We start from the raw sequence: 19,616 nt of genomic DNA, 5'->3' as shown, positions 1-19,616 counted from the left end.
CAACAAATTGAATAGAGTGTGAGCATGGGGTCTGTGACTCTGGTACTCACCTTAACGTAGGTGCGCTCCGTGTCCACCAGCTCCATGATGACTTTGCGCAGTTTCTCGGCATCGGTCAGTTGGCGCGACGGTGTCAGCGCTGTGGTCGAGACCGACGATGTGACTGAACCCGTGGGGCTCGATTTGCGCGTTTCCTGAGGTGAACGACAAAATCCGGTAACCTTAACAGGTCAGGGTTCAGTTGGGTTGGTTTGTTGTTGTTTGTTGATTGTGTTGTGTTGTTGTGTTTGTTGTTGTTGTTTTTATTGTTGTTATTGTAGTTGTAGTAGTAGTAGTTGTTGTTGTTGTTGTTGTTGTTGCATGATGAGGATCGTGAAACGAAAGAAACGAAACGAAAACGAGCGAAGCGACCACACAAAAAAGAGACACCAAAAATAAATGACAATAAACAAAAATGAAGTTAGCATGACAGAGATAGATAGACAGCGATAGTTAAGAACAGGACATTGGAGTAGGTGGGCGGTTGGTCGGTGGGTCGGTGGGTCGGTGGGCGTTAGACGTTGGGTGTGGCAGCGGGTCAGGGGACTGTGTCCTGGGTCAAACTGTTGGCATGGCTCGTTCGGCTGCTGCTCTGGTTCGGGGTTGGTTTTATTGTGGAACTCGCGGCGGCCACTTTAAACAGACAGACATAAACGTAGCCCCAGCGTCGACGACGTCAGCTGCGGTTCTAAATGACTGTCACGTCCTTGTCGTAAGTCCAAGTTGGGGGCGTCCATTGCTTGTTGTAGTTGTTCTCGTTGTTGTGTTTTGTCCTCGCCAAAGTTGTTGCTGCTTCTGCTGCTGTTCCTGCTGCTGGTGTTGGTGTTTGTGTGCGGTTACAAGCACATTTGGCACTGACAGTTGACGCTTGACGGTTGACATAGAGCGTGTGTGCATACAACTATACCAGACAAATACGCGCGCACACCCACACACCCCCCCACACACACACACACACTCATAGAGTTAACCACACAACCGCATTTTGCATAAAGTGTAGAGGTGCGCAAATCTTCAGCCTTCTTATGTCACTTGCACAGTGGTTTTAGGTCTCTCGGCTTTTCATTTTTGTTTAAGTCTTCTTCATATTTATTTTGTTTACTTGTTTTTTTTATTTTTTTGGTTTAACTTCTGTTATTATACCTAGTTTGTTGTTGCTGTTTTCTGGCTCAGGCAAAAGTGTTAAATGGCGCGTTGACCGGAACTGAATTAAATTGACTTGCCACGCCCAGCAAAATATTGAACGAATTTGCATTGTAAATGCCTAAACAAATATTTTTTTACGCCTTACTGTGCCTGGGCTTGTGTGTGTGTGTATTTGTGTGCTGTGCAATTTGCAAAAGGTCAAAGTTTAAATCAACAGAGCGGTAAACAGCAAAGAGATAGACACAGACACAGACACAAACACTGACAGAGACAGGGATTGAGAGCTGGCGCATAAGCCTTACCACTGTACTTGACAGCGCTCAAAATGCGTGTTGTTCTTCAAGGAACGGGTGGCCACTGGCGATGACAGCGTGATTGCGACAAAGGCTTAAGTGGGCGCTATTTTACACTTCAAGACATCTGAGAAATTTATTTAAATACAATTGAAATTTAATATCAGTTTCAAGCAGATGGCAGCCAAAGTTAAATGCTCAATAATTAAATTCGCAATATACCGAATTGTAGCTTTTCTTTCATCGGAATTTCCTTAAGAATTTCTATAAAACTACAAATTGTATTCATTCTATATGCAAAGAATAAAAAATTGTTTCAACTGCAGTGTGTATTGGTTGCTGGCGCCATCTGTTGGGTCACGCTTAAGCTAAACAGCCGGAAATGCAGCTTATGAAAACATTTTTCCAACTGCTGTTTCAAATGAAAATAAACAGCCGGAAGCTAGTAAATAACTGTAAGTTTTGCTGAAACTGCTTGGTTGTGAATATTTAAAGTTAGCCTTATCTATCCATAGACAGAGTTCAGTTAATTAATATGCAAATTTGCATTTGCCTTGAGAAGTTACAAATTAACTGATGGTCTAATTTTATTTGTCACTTGTGTATTTTTATAGCTGGCGCCATATATTGTTCAAACTGCAGCCACATTTTATGGCAGATTTATATATGTCTTAGACAATTTTTGTTTTAACGCAAATTATGGCTGGAAACCTATCTTGCATATAGATTTTTAGTTGAACTTTTTTGTCGTGACTGACAGTCTTGTCACGTTTTCATCCCTACAAACACACACACCACACACACACACACACACACAAAGACACGCAGAGGCACACTTGAAGACTTTGCCATGTAGTTGCAACAACAATCTCATGAAATTTCAGTTGTCATTGTTCGTGCAACATTCAGTTGAATTGTTCTTGTTGTTGTTTTTGTTGTTGTTGTTGCTCGTTGGCATTGTGGAAGACATTTCACTTTTATGCAGTTGCACTTTGTGTATTATTATTTCCTTCTCTCTCCCGCTCTCTCTCTCTCTCTCTCTTGGCGTTTCTTTTTTGCTGTTGTTGTGCAGCTTGTTCTTGTCTACTTTTAACTGTTTTATTGTTCTGCATTTCTTTCAGTTGCAACGTCGACGGCTGCGTCGCTGATTTGCATAAGCGGCGTCGGCAGCGACCCAAAACCAACAAAGAGTAAGACACAAAGGGTCCATGGGCGGTCGGGGCGTGGTGGAGTGCTGCTGGGGTGCTGGCTGGCATGGCGTGGGTTTAGTGCCAGGTGAGCGGCTGAGGCAGCTTATGGGCCAGCTGCTGAGTGCCAACATTGTTGTTGCTGCTGCAGCTGCAGTTGCTGCTGGCGTCATGCCCCAAAGATGAAAAATTTGAAAATTTCTTGAATTTCTTGGTGAGCTGCAGCCGCCGCTGCCGCTGCTGCTGCTGCTGCTGCTGCTGCTGTGCGAAATGTCAACTTGAATTAAAAGGATTCTTATGTAACGCCCTGACTCTCCAGTTGCTGTCTCGCCTGGCAGTTGCATGTGTGTGCGTGTGTCTGGGTATGTGCATGTGTGTGTGTGTGTGTGTGTGTGTGTGTGTGTGGTTCGGCCTCAGTGTGTTTGTGTGTCACAGTGTTCAAGTATCATTAAATGAAGTGGGTTTCTGCCAGTTTCGAGCACACTTGGGTAAAGCATATCCAGAAACAAAGTGCATTCTGTGGCGTCTTTGCGTTTCTTTCTCTTGTCTCTTGTCGCTTCACTCGCTCTCGCTCAGGCTCTCGCTGTCGCTTTCTCTCTTTCTCTGTCGCCTGTCGTTCATAGCTGTTGTTGTGTATATATCCTTGATATTTTTATGCCAGCACATTTCTATTTGTGACGTTTATTGTTTGGTGACTTGCAAGCAACAAGACCCAATAGGCCAAATTTGTGGCACGACATCTTGAGCGTCAACCAGCTACTGACAGCCAGCTGCATCTAAAGGCCCGCCCAGAGACCCGCAGCTGCTTACCAAACCATAACCGCCCCATATGAAGTCCTCAGTCCACCGTCGTCTCATGGCTTTAGCAAATTTCAATTTGTGCACATTTCAATCAGAAGTGCACAAACCCCAAGCCGAAGCTCAAACCACACGCCATGCGTTGCCGCCTCGTGTTTGGCGCTCGTTTTAATAGTTTCCGTTTCCGCTCAGCGAGTTCAAAGCAATTGGAACTGACTTTGCCCGCTGCCTTAGCCGGTGTCAGCCAAGTGCCAAGTTCCGTTCCCAGCGCCGGGTTTGAATGTTCTTGGATGTCAGGTCTAGGGGCCAGGGTATTATTTTTTGTTTATTTTTTTTTTTCGGGTTTCAGGGCAGACGGGTTTAACGTGTTTGCGTTTTGTTTTTTCTTGGTCATGTTTATATATTATACAGAAAGAGACAGAGCGAAAAAAGGGGACAGGCTGAGTACTCGGCACTTACTTGTTCCGCGGTCTTTAGCAGATTCTCAATTTCAAAGCTGCTGGTGCGCGATGTTGGCTTGGCCACGCCCAATGCCGAGACTCCGCCGCCTGCGCCAACTGCCAATTGCGCCACAGTTGGCTCCACAAATGAGGGCGCCGGCGAGCTTTCCGCCTCAGGTGAATACAAATCCTTGCCAGTTCCATCTAGAGTAAAGGAATGTATTTGTTGGATAACCGTTAGTTATGTTTATTATTATTAGTTTTTGTCTGCCCCATAATTAGTTGCCAGTTGCCTCTGGGTAATAGTCTGCTTGCAGTTTTATTGTTGTTGTTGTTGTTGTTGCTGCTGCTGTTAGCGGGGGGCCAGTTTTAAAGTTCGATTAAGCATTTTATTTATGTTGTTGCAGCTTGTTTGTTAATTTTAAATTCCATGTTTGCGCAATAAAAAGCAGCAGGAATTTAATACTTGCGGAAATGGCGCCCAAAAAAGGAAGTAGCAACAAAAAAAGAAAAAATAAGAAACAAGGCAACAACAAAAACAACGCAGCCAGCCAGCACAAAGCTGAAAGTAATAACAACAAAAATACTGCCAGCAGCCAGCAGCCGGCAGCCAGGAACAGCAGCAACAGCAGCAGCAGCAGCCACCAAGCAGCCAAAAACAAAAACAGCAGCAACAAGAATAACAACAACAGCCACAACAAGCTGTAATGATTATTGCTGCTATGTGTTTGCCACAACGTCCACACAACAGAGGCACAGCGAAGGGGCATGGTAGAGGTGGAGCATGCAGAGGGCGCAGACACGCAACACACACACACACACTAATATGCTGGCGCGGCAAAGATTTAACCAACAAGAAAAAAATTTATGGGCCATACACATGGCATGTATACATATGTAAGCAGCAGTATGCCTGTACATAAATACATATTTATAAATATGTGAGTGCGTGTGTGTGAGTGTGTGTGTGTCAGTTTATGTAGTGGTAGTTTTGGCAGCGCCAGGAAGCGTTTAAAAATCATGTCCTTGAATGCCGCCACCGCTGTCCCCTTGGCCACGCTCTGCCACATGCAAATTGGTTACAACAAATTTTATGAACATTTTGCTTCAAATTTGACACCACACTAGGCGTTAGTGTGTGTGTTCGTGTGTGTGAGATATTGAAATTGCCGCCTTATAAATTTCAACTTGTGGTCTTCTTACAAATTGCACGTAGTGCTCCAAGGCAGAGCTAGGCAGCAACTACAACAGCAAGAACAACTGGCTGGGCTAATAACTATAAGACGTTCGTTCGTTGTAGTTGTTGTTGCTGTTGGTCATTTAAGCGACCAAGTCGAAAACGTGCATTGCCCATAAAGTCTAGAGTTTTAGTGGCTTTACTTAAACTATGATGTTTTTTCTTCGGTGGGGCCAAGGAGCACAACTTTATGGCGCGTGCTGAGCTGGTAGCCGTTGCCAAAACGTGAGGCTGTTAAAAAGTATCGAATGCTTTAGGGGCAGGTGAGCAAGTGTCAGTTGGGACGCTTTTCTTTTTGACAACTATTGATGGTGCAACTGGATTATTCAGAGATGATGATGCAGCTGCTCGGAACCAAGTACTTCAAGGGACTTTAAGGCACTTCAAAGGGAGCTAATTGTGTGCCATGGCTCGTGAATAAACAGGGTAAAATATGATAATTAAAATTGTTTCGATTACTCCGCAAAGCTTGTGGCTCTTTCGTTAATTGGTTTGCACAGCATAAAAATTGTGTAACTCTTGACCAGCTCATGTTGTGCATGTCTACAGCTTGCGCTTCTCTGATTGCAGTCTTCGTCAAATTGTGCATTTAATAAGCTGAAAGTGCTTCAACATCAAGCTGCATGCCTCTTGCTGCTGCTCCGTTGCCCAAGTTGCTTTCTCTGTTTAATTGCCAAAGTGAAATGTAATCCAGTTTTTTGTTTTTTCTTTTATATATACGCTCTACCCTGCACCCCCAGCCTGCGTCGGCTCCCAACTACCATTCATGTTGAATGGCAAACGATTTTTGTTGCATATGCCATATCCATAACCCATATGCCACAAATGTCCGTTCATCAGCACACTGAGTGTGTGCGAATATGTGTGCCAAAATGGGGAATATGGTACAAAATACGCAACGCACACACACAAGTAATACATGTGCCAGTTGCATGCGAGTCGTTTAATTTTTGCTGCATCTTTTTTTTCACTTTTTTTATAGTAGTTTTTTATATATAGGTTCTTGTTGTGTATATTTTATTTTAATTCTTTTTTAGTTTGCTGTGCCTTTTAATTGTTTGCCGCATAAAAATGTTTCATTTTGTGTATAAAATACACACACACACACACACACACACACACACACATCTGTTGGTGCCGTTGTTCTTGTTGTTGTTTTCTGCGTTTGTTGGTTTTTAATTGTTTTGTGTTCTTAGCCACTTCGGCTTTTTGAGTGCAGTGCAGCGTGTGTGTGTGTGTGCGTGTGTATGTGCGTGTATGGTTGTGTGTGTGAGTGCAGTTTGTAATCCTGTAATTATGTAGTTGTTGCTGTAAAAAGAAACGACTGCGTGCGGCAAGCAGGCAGGCAACTCCCGCCACACACACACAGCACACACACAACTTCGTTTACTGCTCCCTTTTCGTTCTCTCTCTCTCTCTCTCTCTCGCATTCTCTCTGTCTTTCTTTCTCCCGCACACTTTTAGCATGCTACTTATTGAAGTAATTGTTGTTGCTGTTGCATGTTGCATGAAGCACTTGCAACATGCATTTAACAAAAAATATAAATTACTTTAATGAACTTTAGAAATTCGCATGCGCGCCCGGAAATGCGCTTTACGTTTCCGCTGCTGCCGACACAGTACACACACATACATTCCCATAGAGAGTGAGAGAAAGAGAGCGAGCGAGAAGGGCAGGCCGCACCTTAACCACAACAACAAGAACAACTGGCGTGATTAGTATGCTTTTGCTTTTGTTGTAGCCATAGATGAATGTTGTGTTGCGGCTTTTAAATGTTGAAAAACGACGTAAGCAAAATAAATTCCACGCACAGTTTTAGTTTGATGTCAGACCAAAAGTATTTACACGGCTTTGTGCATAACGAGAGGGGGAGGGTGGAGGGTTAGTGGTTACTTACTCCAACCGGGCGCTGGCACAATCAGTCCAGTTATCATCTCCTCGCTCATCACTGGCGGATCTGTGGGCGGCGGCGGGCACACCAGAGAGTCAATCATATCATCCGTCACACGCATAATGCCTACTAGATCTGGCGGCTCGGTGCGTGAGGAGCTGTAAAACAAACAAATTAACATAAATTTTTATTAAATTTGCGTTCTGGTTGGGTTTGCTTTGCAGCCGCTTTTTAAAGCAAACACCTGGCTGACCTTTTTCTATGTCAGTGGCAAAAGATGCGGAAAAATGCTCTCCAACGTGCATAATTTGAATTGGATTTCCGCAGGGCACGGGGTACGGGTAACGAGCAGGTTGTTTACTAGGCATGGGCTACAGTTTGTTGCCTCGCAAGCGCTTAGCACAAAAGCCAATGCGGCTATAAAGAGCAGCTAATTAGGCTATCAAAATGCCTGGGTCTGCGACTGCGACTGTAGTGGGGTCGTCGTCGCAGCTGCCAAGCGAAACAAGCACCGAAAAAAGCACCCAAAATATACACCCTACCCTACCCCAATCTATGCTGCCCTTACTCTAGCCCTGCCCGCAATATACCCACTCCATGAGCTGCTGCTCCTGCTGCATAGAGGGAAGTGGTCAACGTGTTTCTGTTCATCTGCGGCTTTAGTTTTGTTGTTTGGACTTTGTCATGAAAATTGAAAAGCGAAATAATGAAAGCTCGCAAAATTGTTGGTCGCTGCCATTTTTGGTGCTAAATTTCCCCATTTTTGATTTGTTGCCAAACAATTTTTTATGTGTGCGCGTGTGTGTCTAGTTGTGTCTATGCGTTGGCTTCAGCCAACTGCTTATCAAAAATTTGCAAAAGCTTGTCAAATGTTGACATATTTCGAGGTTTTTCTGTTTTATTTTTCTTTGCATCATTTTAAAAGTTTTATATGTGCGGTATTTAATATTAAACGAGCATGTGGGCACCCATAGAGGTTGGGACTGGGAGCAGATACAATTTTGGGGTGGCAGGCGTCGAATTTTACAAGAGAGCTAAATATGAAAATTTAAGATAGATATGCTGAACATGAGTTCGCTAAAAAGAGGCAACGGACTAGTGATATAAGGTCCCATTTGAAAAAATTAATTGATTTTACGAGTGCCATAACAACGCCGGAGCTGTCAGAAAAATGCAGTATATTTATTATATGCATGTGGCTTAGTTGGGCGGCAATGGACGATATTCTAGTTTTTTTTTTTCAAATACCCTTAAAGCTATTCTATTTGACAGAAATTTAATTAAGTATTTTTCTGAGAAATTTTCTCTATAAAAAAATGCTCATGTAACACAAATGTCCCTCCTTTCATAGTTTCATAGTTCGTAATTTAATTTGTATAAGTAATAGTTAACAGCAATTACTTTCATTCTGGTTTTATGTTTTCTCTCCACTAGATATATACATCTGAAATATATGAAACGCTAAAGCTTCCTCAACACAACTTTAACTGAGGTTAAACATTGATTGTTATTAAAGTTAATTCCAAAATAAAGCACAAATTTGACGGAGCTCGCTGCCATTTTGTTGGCTCTGCATCTAATATGGACACTCTGCAGGATGGATAGTTAATCTATGGACAATGAGAGTGTAACCAATGGTTATTGTAACTGATCAACTGAGTCACTAGTATGACGATAAATGGCATTGTAAGTCGAACAATTGCTCGCTGGCGGCTAAAATAGTTAATTAATCTGTATATCTATTTAAACAATGGGCAACCATATCGAAATTCGACAATGGCAATGTGTGTATTGTCAATAGAAATAGAAATGCAGGGCAAGGTGTGCGGGCTGAGGAGTTGGGGATTCTGCACTTAACTTGTATTCAAGTCAACAGATGTTTGCGAAACGTGCGAGATGCAGACAATTGACAAGCAGAATCATGAACAGACAGGAGCAGGGACAGGTACAGGCAGGAGGACAAAGGACTAACGCAACTTACCGCATCATCATGCTGAGTGATTGCTCCTCCTGCAGCACGCTCTCCAAGTACATCATATCTAGATCAGAAACAATCGCGCCATTGATGACCATTATTTCGTCTCCTTTGATAATGCCTGTGCAATGAAATAAAGACAGAAACTAGAGTTAAAAGCAAGTTACGTTTATATCTTAACTATTTTATAATAGATGCATAGCTAGAAGGCGCACAATGCAGCTCTGTTTTTGCTTGAGTTAAACAGAAATTTAATAGATGCGCGTTGTTATTGTCTTTGCTGCTGTGGCAATGGGAAGTGGGGGACAGGGGGTTGGGTTGGATGTGGGAACTGTAACAGCATCAATTGTGGGCGAGGCAATGACATCTTTCGTTAAGATAAGCACCCATGTCTTAAGCCAGCGATAAAAACAATAACAACAGCATTCTAGGTTTCGCATTGTTCATACGCCACGTTGCCAGTTTAATGTATTGCAGCTTTTCTAGCTCATGTGTGTGTGGGAGTGTGTGTGTGTGTGGGTATCTGTGATCGTTTTCTACAACATTTATTTCGACCAGGCAGCTGCTTCATTTTTGTTTTGTTGCACGTTATCAGTGTTGTTGCAGCTGCAACAACTTCGACAGATATGCACATGTGTGTATGAGTGTGTGTGTGAGTGGGTTGTTATCTGCCAGACAGTTGTGTATTTTATGCAAGAGTTTGCTGCACCTTGAACCTTCTGCCAGGCAGCAGCAGCAGCACCAGCACTAGCACCTCATGCACAATTTTTGCATTTGTTACAATTTCAAATGGATTTTGCCTTATTCTTTTATTTTTTGCCAGGGAATTCGTTACGTTTACGTTTACGTTTCGTTACGTTTTGGTGTGGATTATTTGGCTTTGGCTTTGGCAGCACATGCATTAGACAAATATCTACTCGACTTGGTATTTATTTTGTTTATTTTGCGGTTGCCCTTTCACCCCTCGTTGCACTTTGTCCTTTTTTTTTTTGGGTGTGGGCTGCGTTGACAACAGCTTTGTTCTTGGCTTGAGCAAATTGTTATTTCATGTTTGCCAAATACTTTGCCACGCTTGTTTTTCAACACTCGAGTGTGCGGCATGCAACTTTTGTGCACATGCTGCCAGCAGTTGGTGCAACTTTAGCAACAGTAGTTGTTGCTGCTGCAGTTTCTGCTTCTGCTGCTGCTGCATTTGTGGCCATCATTATTATGGATGGCTCGATGGCTGCTCGACTGCGTCTGTTTGTTAACTGGAAAAAGCCAAGCAAACAGGCGCTGAGTCACAGTCGAGAGCTGCCAGTTGCCAGTTAAGAGTGGCGTGTGGCATGTGGCATGCGGCATATGTGTGGCAAATTGCACTTAAAGCCAACGCGCATTGATTTAAGGCACACTTTTGTGCGCTCATTAAAGACCCAGCCCGCACTCAAATACATTTTGGGGTTTCAATTAGCCCAAGAAAAGTGGCCTGCCACAGCATTTGCATTTGCATTTACTGCTGCTGCATTTGTGGTTGCCTCTGTTTTTGTTTAAGGCGAAAATCGGGCTGGCAGCTGCCTTGCGCTGACCAACGGAATGCTCCTAAATTGGTCTTTGGCATTTGCTAATAGGCATTTAAATCAATTGTACGTGTGCCTCTCTCACTTTGCGGCAACTTTCAAGTTGTTGCAACCAACTGTCCATGTAAATTCAAGTGCTTAATTTATGCAGCCACACGCAGTTGTTCAATTGCAGTATTCGGCACACCCCCAAACAACATTTTAGGCAGTGCTATGTAATATTTGTTGATATCCTTGAATAATATCCTGTCATTGTCACTCTCATTGTGTTGTGCGTGTGTGGGTTCATGCAGATTGTAGCAATATGTTATTGATCGTTTCGATGCTAAATATTTATGACCTGCGTGTGGATGATGTCTTTAAAGAAGTTTGTCGAATATATATAATTTTTGCAGCATATTTTAAAAAATAAGTGCCTGTCTGAGCGCCATTCTATTAATTTCTGTTCGAAATGGTCAAAAATATTAAGAAAACTACTACTAAGTCTTCTTTAATGCTTCTTTTAAATTATTGGCATATTTACCTCTGCCCAGGCGCCATTGCCTTGGTATTTATATTGCGTATGGGGAAATATATTATGTATGACTATTTTTGCACTTAAAATTTCACTTTAAAGTTATTTTTCCATATATTTACTGCAAATTATTACAACAATTCCCTGCCCCGACGCCATTTTATCAATCCATTTTTGTTAATAATATTGCGCTGATAATAATGAAAGCTGTCATCACTTCCATGCAGCACAATGTTTTTAAATATTTCAATAAAAATCCCTGCTCGGGCGCAGGTTAATATAAATTCTTTAATATATGGCTATACAGCCTTAAAGGTTAATTTTACATTTACATTTTACAATTTGCACCTGCATTGAAATGTAATTTTGCAAAACTGTAGGAAAAATAAACAAGTAAAGTCATTAGCAAATCTGGCACTTGCTGCGGCACTTTATTTGCTGCTCATTAAATTCAACACCCTGGCAAAAACTTGTCCAGTGGCATTGTTAACGCAGTTTTAAGCCACCAAAAAAAAAAAACTAGCTAAAAAGAAAAAAAAACTAGAAACAAACAAAAAAAGGGGTGGAAAACTTATAGCAAATTATAAACTAACCGCCAGTCGCAGGGCTAACTTTTAAAGGATTCGCGGACAAGTCCTGGCGCCTGCGGGTGCTGGGCGGGTTCATGTCTCACTTTTTGCTAACGATTTTCGTGCACATTGTTTTATGGACTTTTGATTCGTTGTTGTCGTCATCGTCGTTGTCGTCGCCATCGTTGCCACATTCGCACTCCACGTGCTTAATGAGGTTTCCGCTGCGAAATTTTCTTTCAGGTTCATCACTTTTGCAAGTGCAGCGTTGCAGTTATACTTCCAACACCTGGCGGGGCGTACTGGCGGGCTGAGGTACTGTCAACATCAGGCGACATAATTTAAAGCGCTGCTCGAGTGGCATTTCGACTACAAGCACTTGACTGCAGTTCGCTAGCTGCGCCTGTGCTCCAGCCCAGGACGCATGCAAATGCCAACTTAAGTTGATTTTAAGTGATAGAAAAACAACAAGGTTGGCAAGGTATAAGGGCGGGCGGGCAACGACGTCTAAGATGATGCCCAAAAACCCTTTAAGGATTCAACATGGCGCTATGGCCCTGTGGCTGCCATTACAGGTGCATCCACTTTATACACCCACACCCATACTCTGCTACACACACACACACACACGTAGAGAGAGCATCTACGAGTGCGCTGCTCATCATCAACGTGATGTCTGCTTGGTCACAAGCGCTGACTTTTGAGTTTTTATAAAGATGCAGCAGTTGCAGCAGGCGCAGCAGCCGGATCTGAGGAGCTGCTATACAAACTGCTGCTCACTCTAAAGGCTGCAGTTGCTTCAATTCCAACTCCTGCAACTCCAGTGCACCACTTGACTCTCCTCTGTGCAACCAAAGCGAGTTTGCTCAAGTTTTGTGACATAAAAGTGAAAAGCATTTAAATATAAAAGAAGCGCAGTTCTTATACAGAAAAGGCACATGCCAACCGAGCACTATTGAGTGTGCGAGCGGTGTGAGAGGAGATGGAAGGGGGGGATAGGGAGGGGATGACGCTTGGGCGTGCCACTTGATAATTTTCTTTGCCAACATTGGGCCGCACATTGTTTCAGTCGGCGAACTGCGGCTGGCAAAGACTTAGTTGGCCTGGCAACGTGTTTGTTTGGTTGGCCGGAAACAGGAAATCATGATGTTTGCCCATTGGTATTGGCCATTTGGCAGTTTGTGTCATAAATTGCAAGTGAGTGCACTGAATTGTGCTGAGCTAAGCAACTGTAGAAGTTCGAGTGTTATTTTCCTTAAGTACTTACCATTGTGCATGGCGACACTTTTGTCCTCGACGCGGCTCACATAGCAACAGAGCTCGTCCTGCCGTTCGGCATTCTCAATCAGCTCCGCTTCCACCGAGAAGCCCCACATTTGCTCCAATGTGGTGCGCTGCAGCTCGACCTGGTACAGTATTTTCATGCAGACCTCCACAAATTCGTGATTATGTAGCTGAGGTTAAACAAAATACAAAAATTAGCCGAAAAGCCACAGTGCAAAAGAGCTAAAAATAAAAAGGTTGCCTTTTCTCTTATTTTTCCCTTCCTCCAATAAATTTTGACCCCGGAAAGTTGTTTTAATTCTCAATTTATTGAGCATCCAAAAAGTTTCGTACAGCTGCACTTTTGACCTGGCAATATTTACAGCTTGTTGTTCAGCACAAACTTTTTTAGGGAGTTCTGTTCGCAGTTTTGTTGAAGCACTTGCCTTCGTTCGGGTGGTGGCTGACTTGGCAGTTTGAGAAATGGCATCCTTAGACTAATCGTCTGCTAAGTGGCCACAATTTCGGAGGCTGAAAACTGCGAGGGCCTAACATGTGTGTGGTCTATACAAGACTGAGCTGATATTAATCAAATAGCCAAGTTTTTCGAATTTGCAAGCAAATATCCTTTTTTTTAGCAAACAATTTACAATTATATAATATATTTCAATTTAATTAATTGAAATTGACACTAATTTAAATGGTTATTAAATTGTTTTTCAGATTACGTTGTCATTTGTGTAATTATAATGGATTTTGTGTCTTAACACGTCCGTTTTCATTTATAATTGCATTATTGATTGCATTTAATATTTCAATTTGAAATAATATTGTTGCATACTTTTTGAGGCAATTGTTAAAGTATTTAAACTCAAATGCAATCTTTGCTTTGTTCTAGTTACAACTATAATTAAACTTGAATTCTAATGCCAGCTAGAAAATCTCGAAGGTCTTTGTTAAATCCGAAACATTTGCACATCGTTTGTGGCAACAAATCGCATTTAATCCTTTGAATTGGTTCACGTTTCCTTTGTCGATACAAGAAAAAACCTAACTCCCTAATTGCCCTTAATTTTGAGCAAACAACAAACACATGCGCAAAGTTCAAAGTTCAATCGAAATTGCCACCCACACACACAAACACACAGACACACACCCACACGAAGGCGTGTGTCTGTGTGTTTGTGTGCCTGGGCATGCTTTGTGGCGGGCTTCTGGTATAGGTTACTTACATAATTTTCAATCAGATCATTGCGATGTGGCACAAAGTAATTGTGATCCTCCATGTCACGTCGCTTCTTGACGCGCACAAAGTGCTCCATGGGATTGAGGTTGCGACGGGCGCAGGCGCTGGCAAGGAATTCCTCCACAGACATCGCGTCACGTAGATAAACTGTCGAGTAAGCATTGTCGGGCATTGCAACTTTGAAGGTTTTTTCCGGCTCGTCACGTGAATTCATCTGGAAAAAGGCAGAAAATTCGATTGGATAAACAGGCGAGCCAGGCGAGCACACACATACACACACACACACACTGGCACATACACAATGTCATTAAGGCTGTTGTTGGTGTTGTTGTTGTTGTTGTTGGGGCACATACACACGGAAGTGAAAATTGAAAAATAGCAAAAACACATTTCTATCCGAGCAAATGTGTAATGAAAAACGTCAGCAGCAGTCAGCCAGCAGGCAGTCGGCAGTCAACGGACTCTGACAGACACCATTTTGAAGAAAACTCAGTTAAAATGCTTAACGGCATCATCGTCCCTGTGTGTGTGTATGAGAGATGGTTAGGCAGAAGGGAGAAGGTAACGCTAAAGCTGCAGCTGGATTTGAAGTTGGCGCCGTGCTGCAGCGAACAGTTTGGCCAACTGGTAAACGAATCAGGCGCCCAGCTGCCAGTTGTTGCCGGCTGAAAATTGCATTTGTATTGGCAGCCATCGACGATGGATTTTGCTGGCTGAATAACTTTGGCTGCCATTGCCGTTGCCATTGCCGCTGCAGCAGGCGCCCCGAGCCAGCCGCACACAGGTGTAATGCGTACACACACACACACACACACATACACACCACATTAACTTATCAACTGTTGGGTGTGTGTGCAGTTTACTGCTTGCACGACAATTGAATTAGTTTGGCAGTTACAAAACTCAAACACACACACACACACACATACAGAGGGAGAGAGACAAACTGGCAGCAGCAGCGACAGCGGCAGCTATGCCACATTTGCATGCACATCCGTCAGGCTTGCCACATGTGCAGCAGCAGCATCAACTGAAAGGAATCTTTGCATTGCATAACAATTGGGCAACGTTGGCATCTTTCTTTTGCATACATATACATACTTATAAGCACGTATATTTATATTTGTTCGCATATATGTTTATTGCGGCATATATCGCTTGCAAAGTCATTATGCCGCACAGTTGATGCCACACAGCGAAATCAATAATAAATATGCAATGCGTTGCATTTTTGGGTGTCAACTTTATATTCATATACAGGAAATGAATGCATTTGTATAATATTGTCCTTTGTTGTTTGTGCGGTCGCTTGGACGTGATGTGAAATGCGAAGGCAACAGCTGCAGAGATTGCAAATTATAAATATAATCAAGTTAAAAATTCCCACAAAGAGAGAGAGAGAGAGAGAAAGAGAGACAAACAGAGCGAAAGAGAGAGGGATAGGAAGATAAATTACCAAATGCGAACAATTCGCAGTATTTTCGTTTTTATGTCTGATAATTAAGAAATATTCGGAACACAAAAGACTCTTAAAAATCTCTGTGGTAAATATTCAATAAATTTGTGATTGCAATTTACTTTTTGCATGCTCGCTTACAAATGGAAATGGAGTATATGGGGCTTATGCAATGCTCGACTGCCAGATAGTGCTGAGTTTTATATTTAGACCCATTAAAGGTCAGAAAATGGCTTGATTGAGTATTACGCAGTCGGTTATACACGACTAATGTATTCTGACTTGTTTTAAAGTGAATTACGCATGCTATTATTAAATGATTATTAAATAGTAAAATATAAAGTGTACAGAATGCCTTTCGTTTATAATCAACTAGACTTGACGGTTAGAGCTGATCTGGAATATATGTATTTTATGGTCTCAAATAAACGTCAAACTTTTATATTTTCCAATTCAATTGAGTTCAGCGCAGTTTTTTTCTTAGATCGCAGCTGCATTTGGCCAGCACTGTGCGCATTTTCATTAGCATTATGCAACTTTGTAGGAACTGTTTTAATTTTGCGTTTCAGCTCACGTTACCCGTGGCTGGGCGCACTTTGAACTGTCGATTAATGAACTTTGGCTGCTTAATGCCACAACGAGTTGCACGCTGGTTGAGCCGTTGGTGTGGCACAAGTCAATTTTCAGTTGTCGCTTCGTTGCATAATTCAATTTTGCGTCGTGATGCCACCTCTCTTCGGACCAACTAGCATGGGCCAATTAAATGCGTCGTGACAAAAATTGTTTAAAGGCCATTTTCCAAAGAGTTTGCGCTGCTCGATAATTGCCAGTTGCGAGCGCTGCCACCGGCGCTGGCGGACACCTTTAATTTGATTTCATTTCATTTTCAATTGCAATTTCAACTGCATTGCAGCTGACATGCTGGCAGAATGAAAAGCCACGCACACACACGCACAGTCAATCGAGTTGACTGCGCAAAAATATCAACCAAATCAAATGCACATTTTTCAAATTCAATGAATTTTCAGCGCCGCATTTACAGCACCAAATCCAAGAGTCTCATTTTACGTTAGTAACGTTTTATATATATTTATATATTTATGTTCTTGTTTTTACCATGAATATTTTTGGCTTCACTGGCAACGGCGACTGCAATTGTGCAGCGTTGGCAAATTTAATTGGAAATGAAGTGTGCACGCCCCTCTAGACGGGTTTGTGTGTATACATGGTGATGTGTGTGTGTGTGTGCGAGTATCGAGTGCTGCGCACAAGATTATTTTGCCAATAATCGAAACAAATTGAATTTATGAAATGAATTTCATTAAAAAAAAAACGAGTATGCAAAACTGCCAACTCTAATTGAAGTTTATCAAATAAGCAGCATCAAACACATAACTTGTTCATAAATAAAACAACAAAAAACGCATAATAAATTGAAAGAACGGGCTTAATTCGTGTTGCTAAATAAATACAACCAACTAAACAACATGGTAAACTAATTCAAGTATTTTAGCATATCGACTTTATTAACCCTTTGGCATTCATAGTCTATTTGCTGTCAATGTACATGGCATTCATTGCGTGCGCCACATATTTGATGACATAGCCAAAATAGCCACGGGCAGTGTATGAAAATGCACATATATAAAAAAATAAACGAGTATATGCAAAACTGCCAGCTCTAATTGAAGTTTATCAAATAAGCAGCATCAAACACATAACGAGTCCATAAATAACACAACAAAAACGGCATAATAAATTGAAAGAACGGGTTTAATTCGTGTTGCTAAATAAATACAACCAACTAAACAACATGGTAAGCTAATTCAAGTATTTTAGCAAATGGGAAAATCAACTTTATCATTCATAGTCGTCTATTTAAATTTGATGTCAATAGACAAGACATTCATTAAGTGTGACACATATTAGATGACATAGCCAAAATAGCCATTGGCAGTGTATGAAAATGCACACATATTTCAACTTGACTTCAAGCATCAATTTCCGCAAATTGAGTTTATAGTTTAATACACTTAAATGCCTTTAAAAATGTCCGGCGTTTGATGCTGCGTATACTTCATGCAATTTGCGGCTGTGATAATCTTAAGGATAAGCACAAAATGCATTTTTGCATATTTCAATTATTTTCATTGCTATTTGTGTGGTTGACTTCTAAACGAAATACCAAAAATTCTAAATATCAATACAAAGACTATTTGACTATTGAATGGGATGAAGTGCAAATAAAAAGCATTTAGTTGAAGAGCTGCATTTGTGAAATGTAAATTGTAAAAGTGTTTCACATATTTGTGATTTGTGTGTTTGCCTTTATCGAGATTAAACTGGCTTTTGGAAAAGCGAGCTACGTAACTTATGCAAATATTTTCAGAACTTTGGATTAGTTTTTTGCCGCTGCTGCTGCCATTTGCCTAATGGTTATCTAAAGAATCTTCCAGCCAAGCAAAACAAAATTGGGCGTTTTTTCCGGCAGCTTCATAAATTTGTTTTTGTAATTCCTGATGGCCATTAAATTTGAATTATAAAAGAAGCGCACACCACCATCCAAAAAAAAAAAGAAGGACAACAATATGTTAAAAATACGCGACAGCGGTCAGCGTGGAAGTACATTAGAGAAGTTTGTGAAACGCTGGTGACACATTCAGCTGCCGTTCAGAAGCGCATTAGCGCTCAATTTGGCTTTTAATACCGTTTCCGCTGCCTTAAATACAATTCAATTATTTAAGCATTCCCACTCACATACATATAAACATACACACGCCCACTTCGCACACGCCATAAAAATGAGCAGACAGAGGCGTCATAAAATCGTTTCAAAAAATTGATATACTTTTATTACGTATACGAGCAGTGGGCTCAATTTTATGTGTTACTTACCTGCATGGAGCGGCGACTGGAGCCGCTATTGGAGCGAGATAGCATCGGAGGTCGTCGCTTGGTGGCACCACGTCCAGCCAACAGATTATTGAGCAGCGACGGCGACCGGGCACAAATGAAGGCATGGAACGACGAGACCGTAAAAACTCCCAATTTATTTAAAGTGTTCTTCGTCGGCCGCGACACGTGTGTGAGCAGTGACTGCAGTAGAAAAAAAATAAATAAAAAGTTAAATATAATACTATTTTAGATAATCCATAGAAAAATACAGCCCATAAATTAATTTAAACACTAAAATTGGTCGGGTAAGTTGTAAGTGCAAGAGCTGAGTGTAAATGAAAAGTTATCGGTAGCAAGAAAAACCACAAGGACCATTAAAAATGGGATGGTTAGCTACTCCTGCTCGCGATCTGATGAATAGCCAGAGGCAAGTGGAAAATCGTTTACTGAGCAACTGGCTGATTCATTTTGGTCAACCTGACTGATATGACATAATTAATTTCATAATACATACCGACAACCACACAAAGTACATTAACTGGCTGAGTGTTTGTGTTTGTGCGTGTGTGTGTTTGTGTGTGTGTGTGTGTGTGTGTGTGTGTGTATGCTTGGCTTGCGAGTGTGCTGTGTAAATAGCCTCCGGTGCATGCACTTTCTCGTGTAAGTGGTGCTGTTGAAGTTGTTTGGGTTTTGCGGTTATTAATAATAAATGTGGTTGCTCTTTATGCGAGTAGTTGAGTTGAAAGCACTGCATTTGCTGGCTGCTAGCCCCCATTTTCCCTTTACACCCCTCATACCCCTCTCCAGTGCTCTCTACAAGCCATAAAAAGCGCAATTAACTTGCAACCCTTTTCGTCACCCATCATGTTGGGTTACGTTGGGTTGGTCTCGCAAATCTTTTTAATGCAGTGCAAAGTTCGAGTTGCTTGTGCTACCTCTGGAAGTTACCCCCAAGAGTGCCCTTTGACCCTTTAAGCTGCAGCTCATTTAAGGCGCTTAAATTGTGTTATGCAGATTAACAGTACACGTTGCGGATTCTCAACTAGTCCGTGCAATCGAAATTTCGGCCCACTCTTGCCGCCGCTCTAAATATAAGTAGGTAAAACCAAT

At 41.8% G+C, this 19,616-nt stretch overlaps 1 protein-coding gene across 17 annotated transcripts in view; it reads right to left on the bottom strand.

Annotated features, from left to right (window-relative positions):
• Positions 1-19,616, bottom strand: part of sif (still life) — a 91,424-nt gene that overhangs the window by 15,878 nt on the left and 55,930 nt on the right. For 13 of the 17 annotated variants that reach the window (XM_070208554.1, XM_070208553.1, XM_032435347.2 and 10 more), the window contains 7 exons: positions 18,507-18,707; positions 14,142-14,369; positions 12,914-13,100; positions 9,014-9,128; positions 7,039-7,190; positions 3,923-4,107; positions 51-221 (listed from right to left, as the gene is read on the bottom strand). In XM_070208554.1, coding sequence (XP_070064655.1) covers positions 51-221; positions 3,923-4,107; positions 7,039-7,190; positions 9,014-9,128; positions 12,914-13,100; positions 14,142-14,369; positions 18,507-18,707 — 1,239 coding nt within the window. The remainder of the gene's footprint in view (positions 1-50; positions 222-3,922; positions 4,108-7,038; positions 7,191-9,013; positions 9,129-12,913; positions 13,101-14,141; positions 14,370-18,506; positions 18,708-19,616) is intronic. The other 4 variants (XM_032435348.2, XM_032435332.2, XM_032435337.2 and 1 more) reach the window with 1 other exon arrangement.

This window comes from Drosophila virilis, chromosome 3, assembly GCF_030788295.1.
Source record: "Drosophila virilis strain 15010-1051.87 chromosome 3, Dvir_AGI_RSII-ME, whole genome shotgun sequence".
Lineage (NCBI taxonomy): Eukaryota > Metazoa > Arthropoda > Insecta > Diptera > Drosophilidae > Drosophila > Drosophila virilis.
The sequence above is the reverse complement of the archived record's forward strand: the minus strand, read 5'-3'. Positions and strand labels throughout refer to the sequence as shown.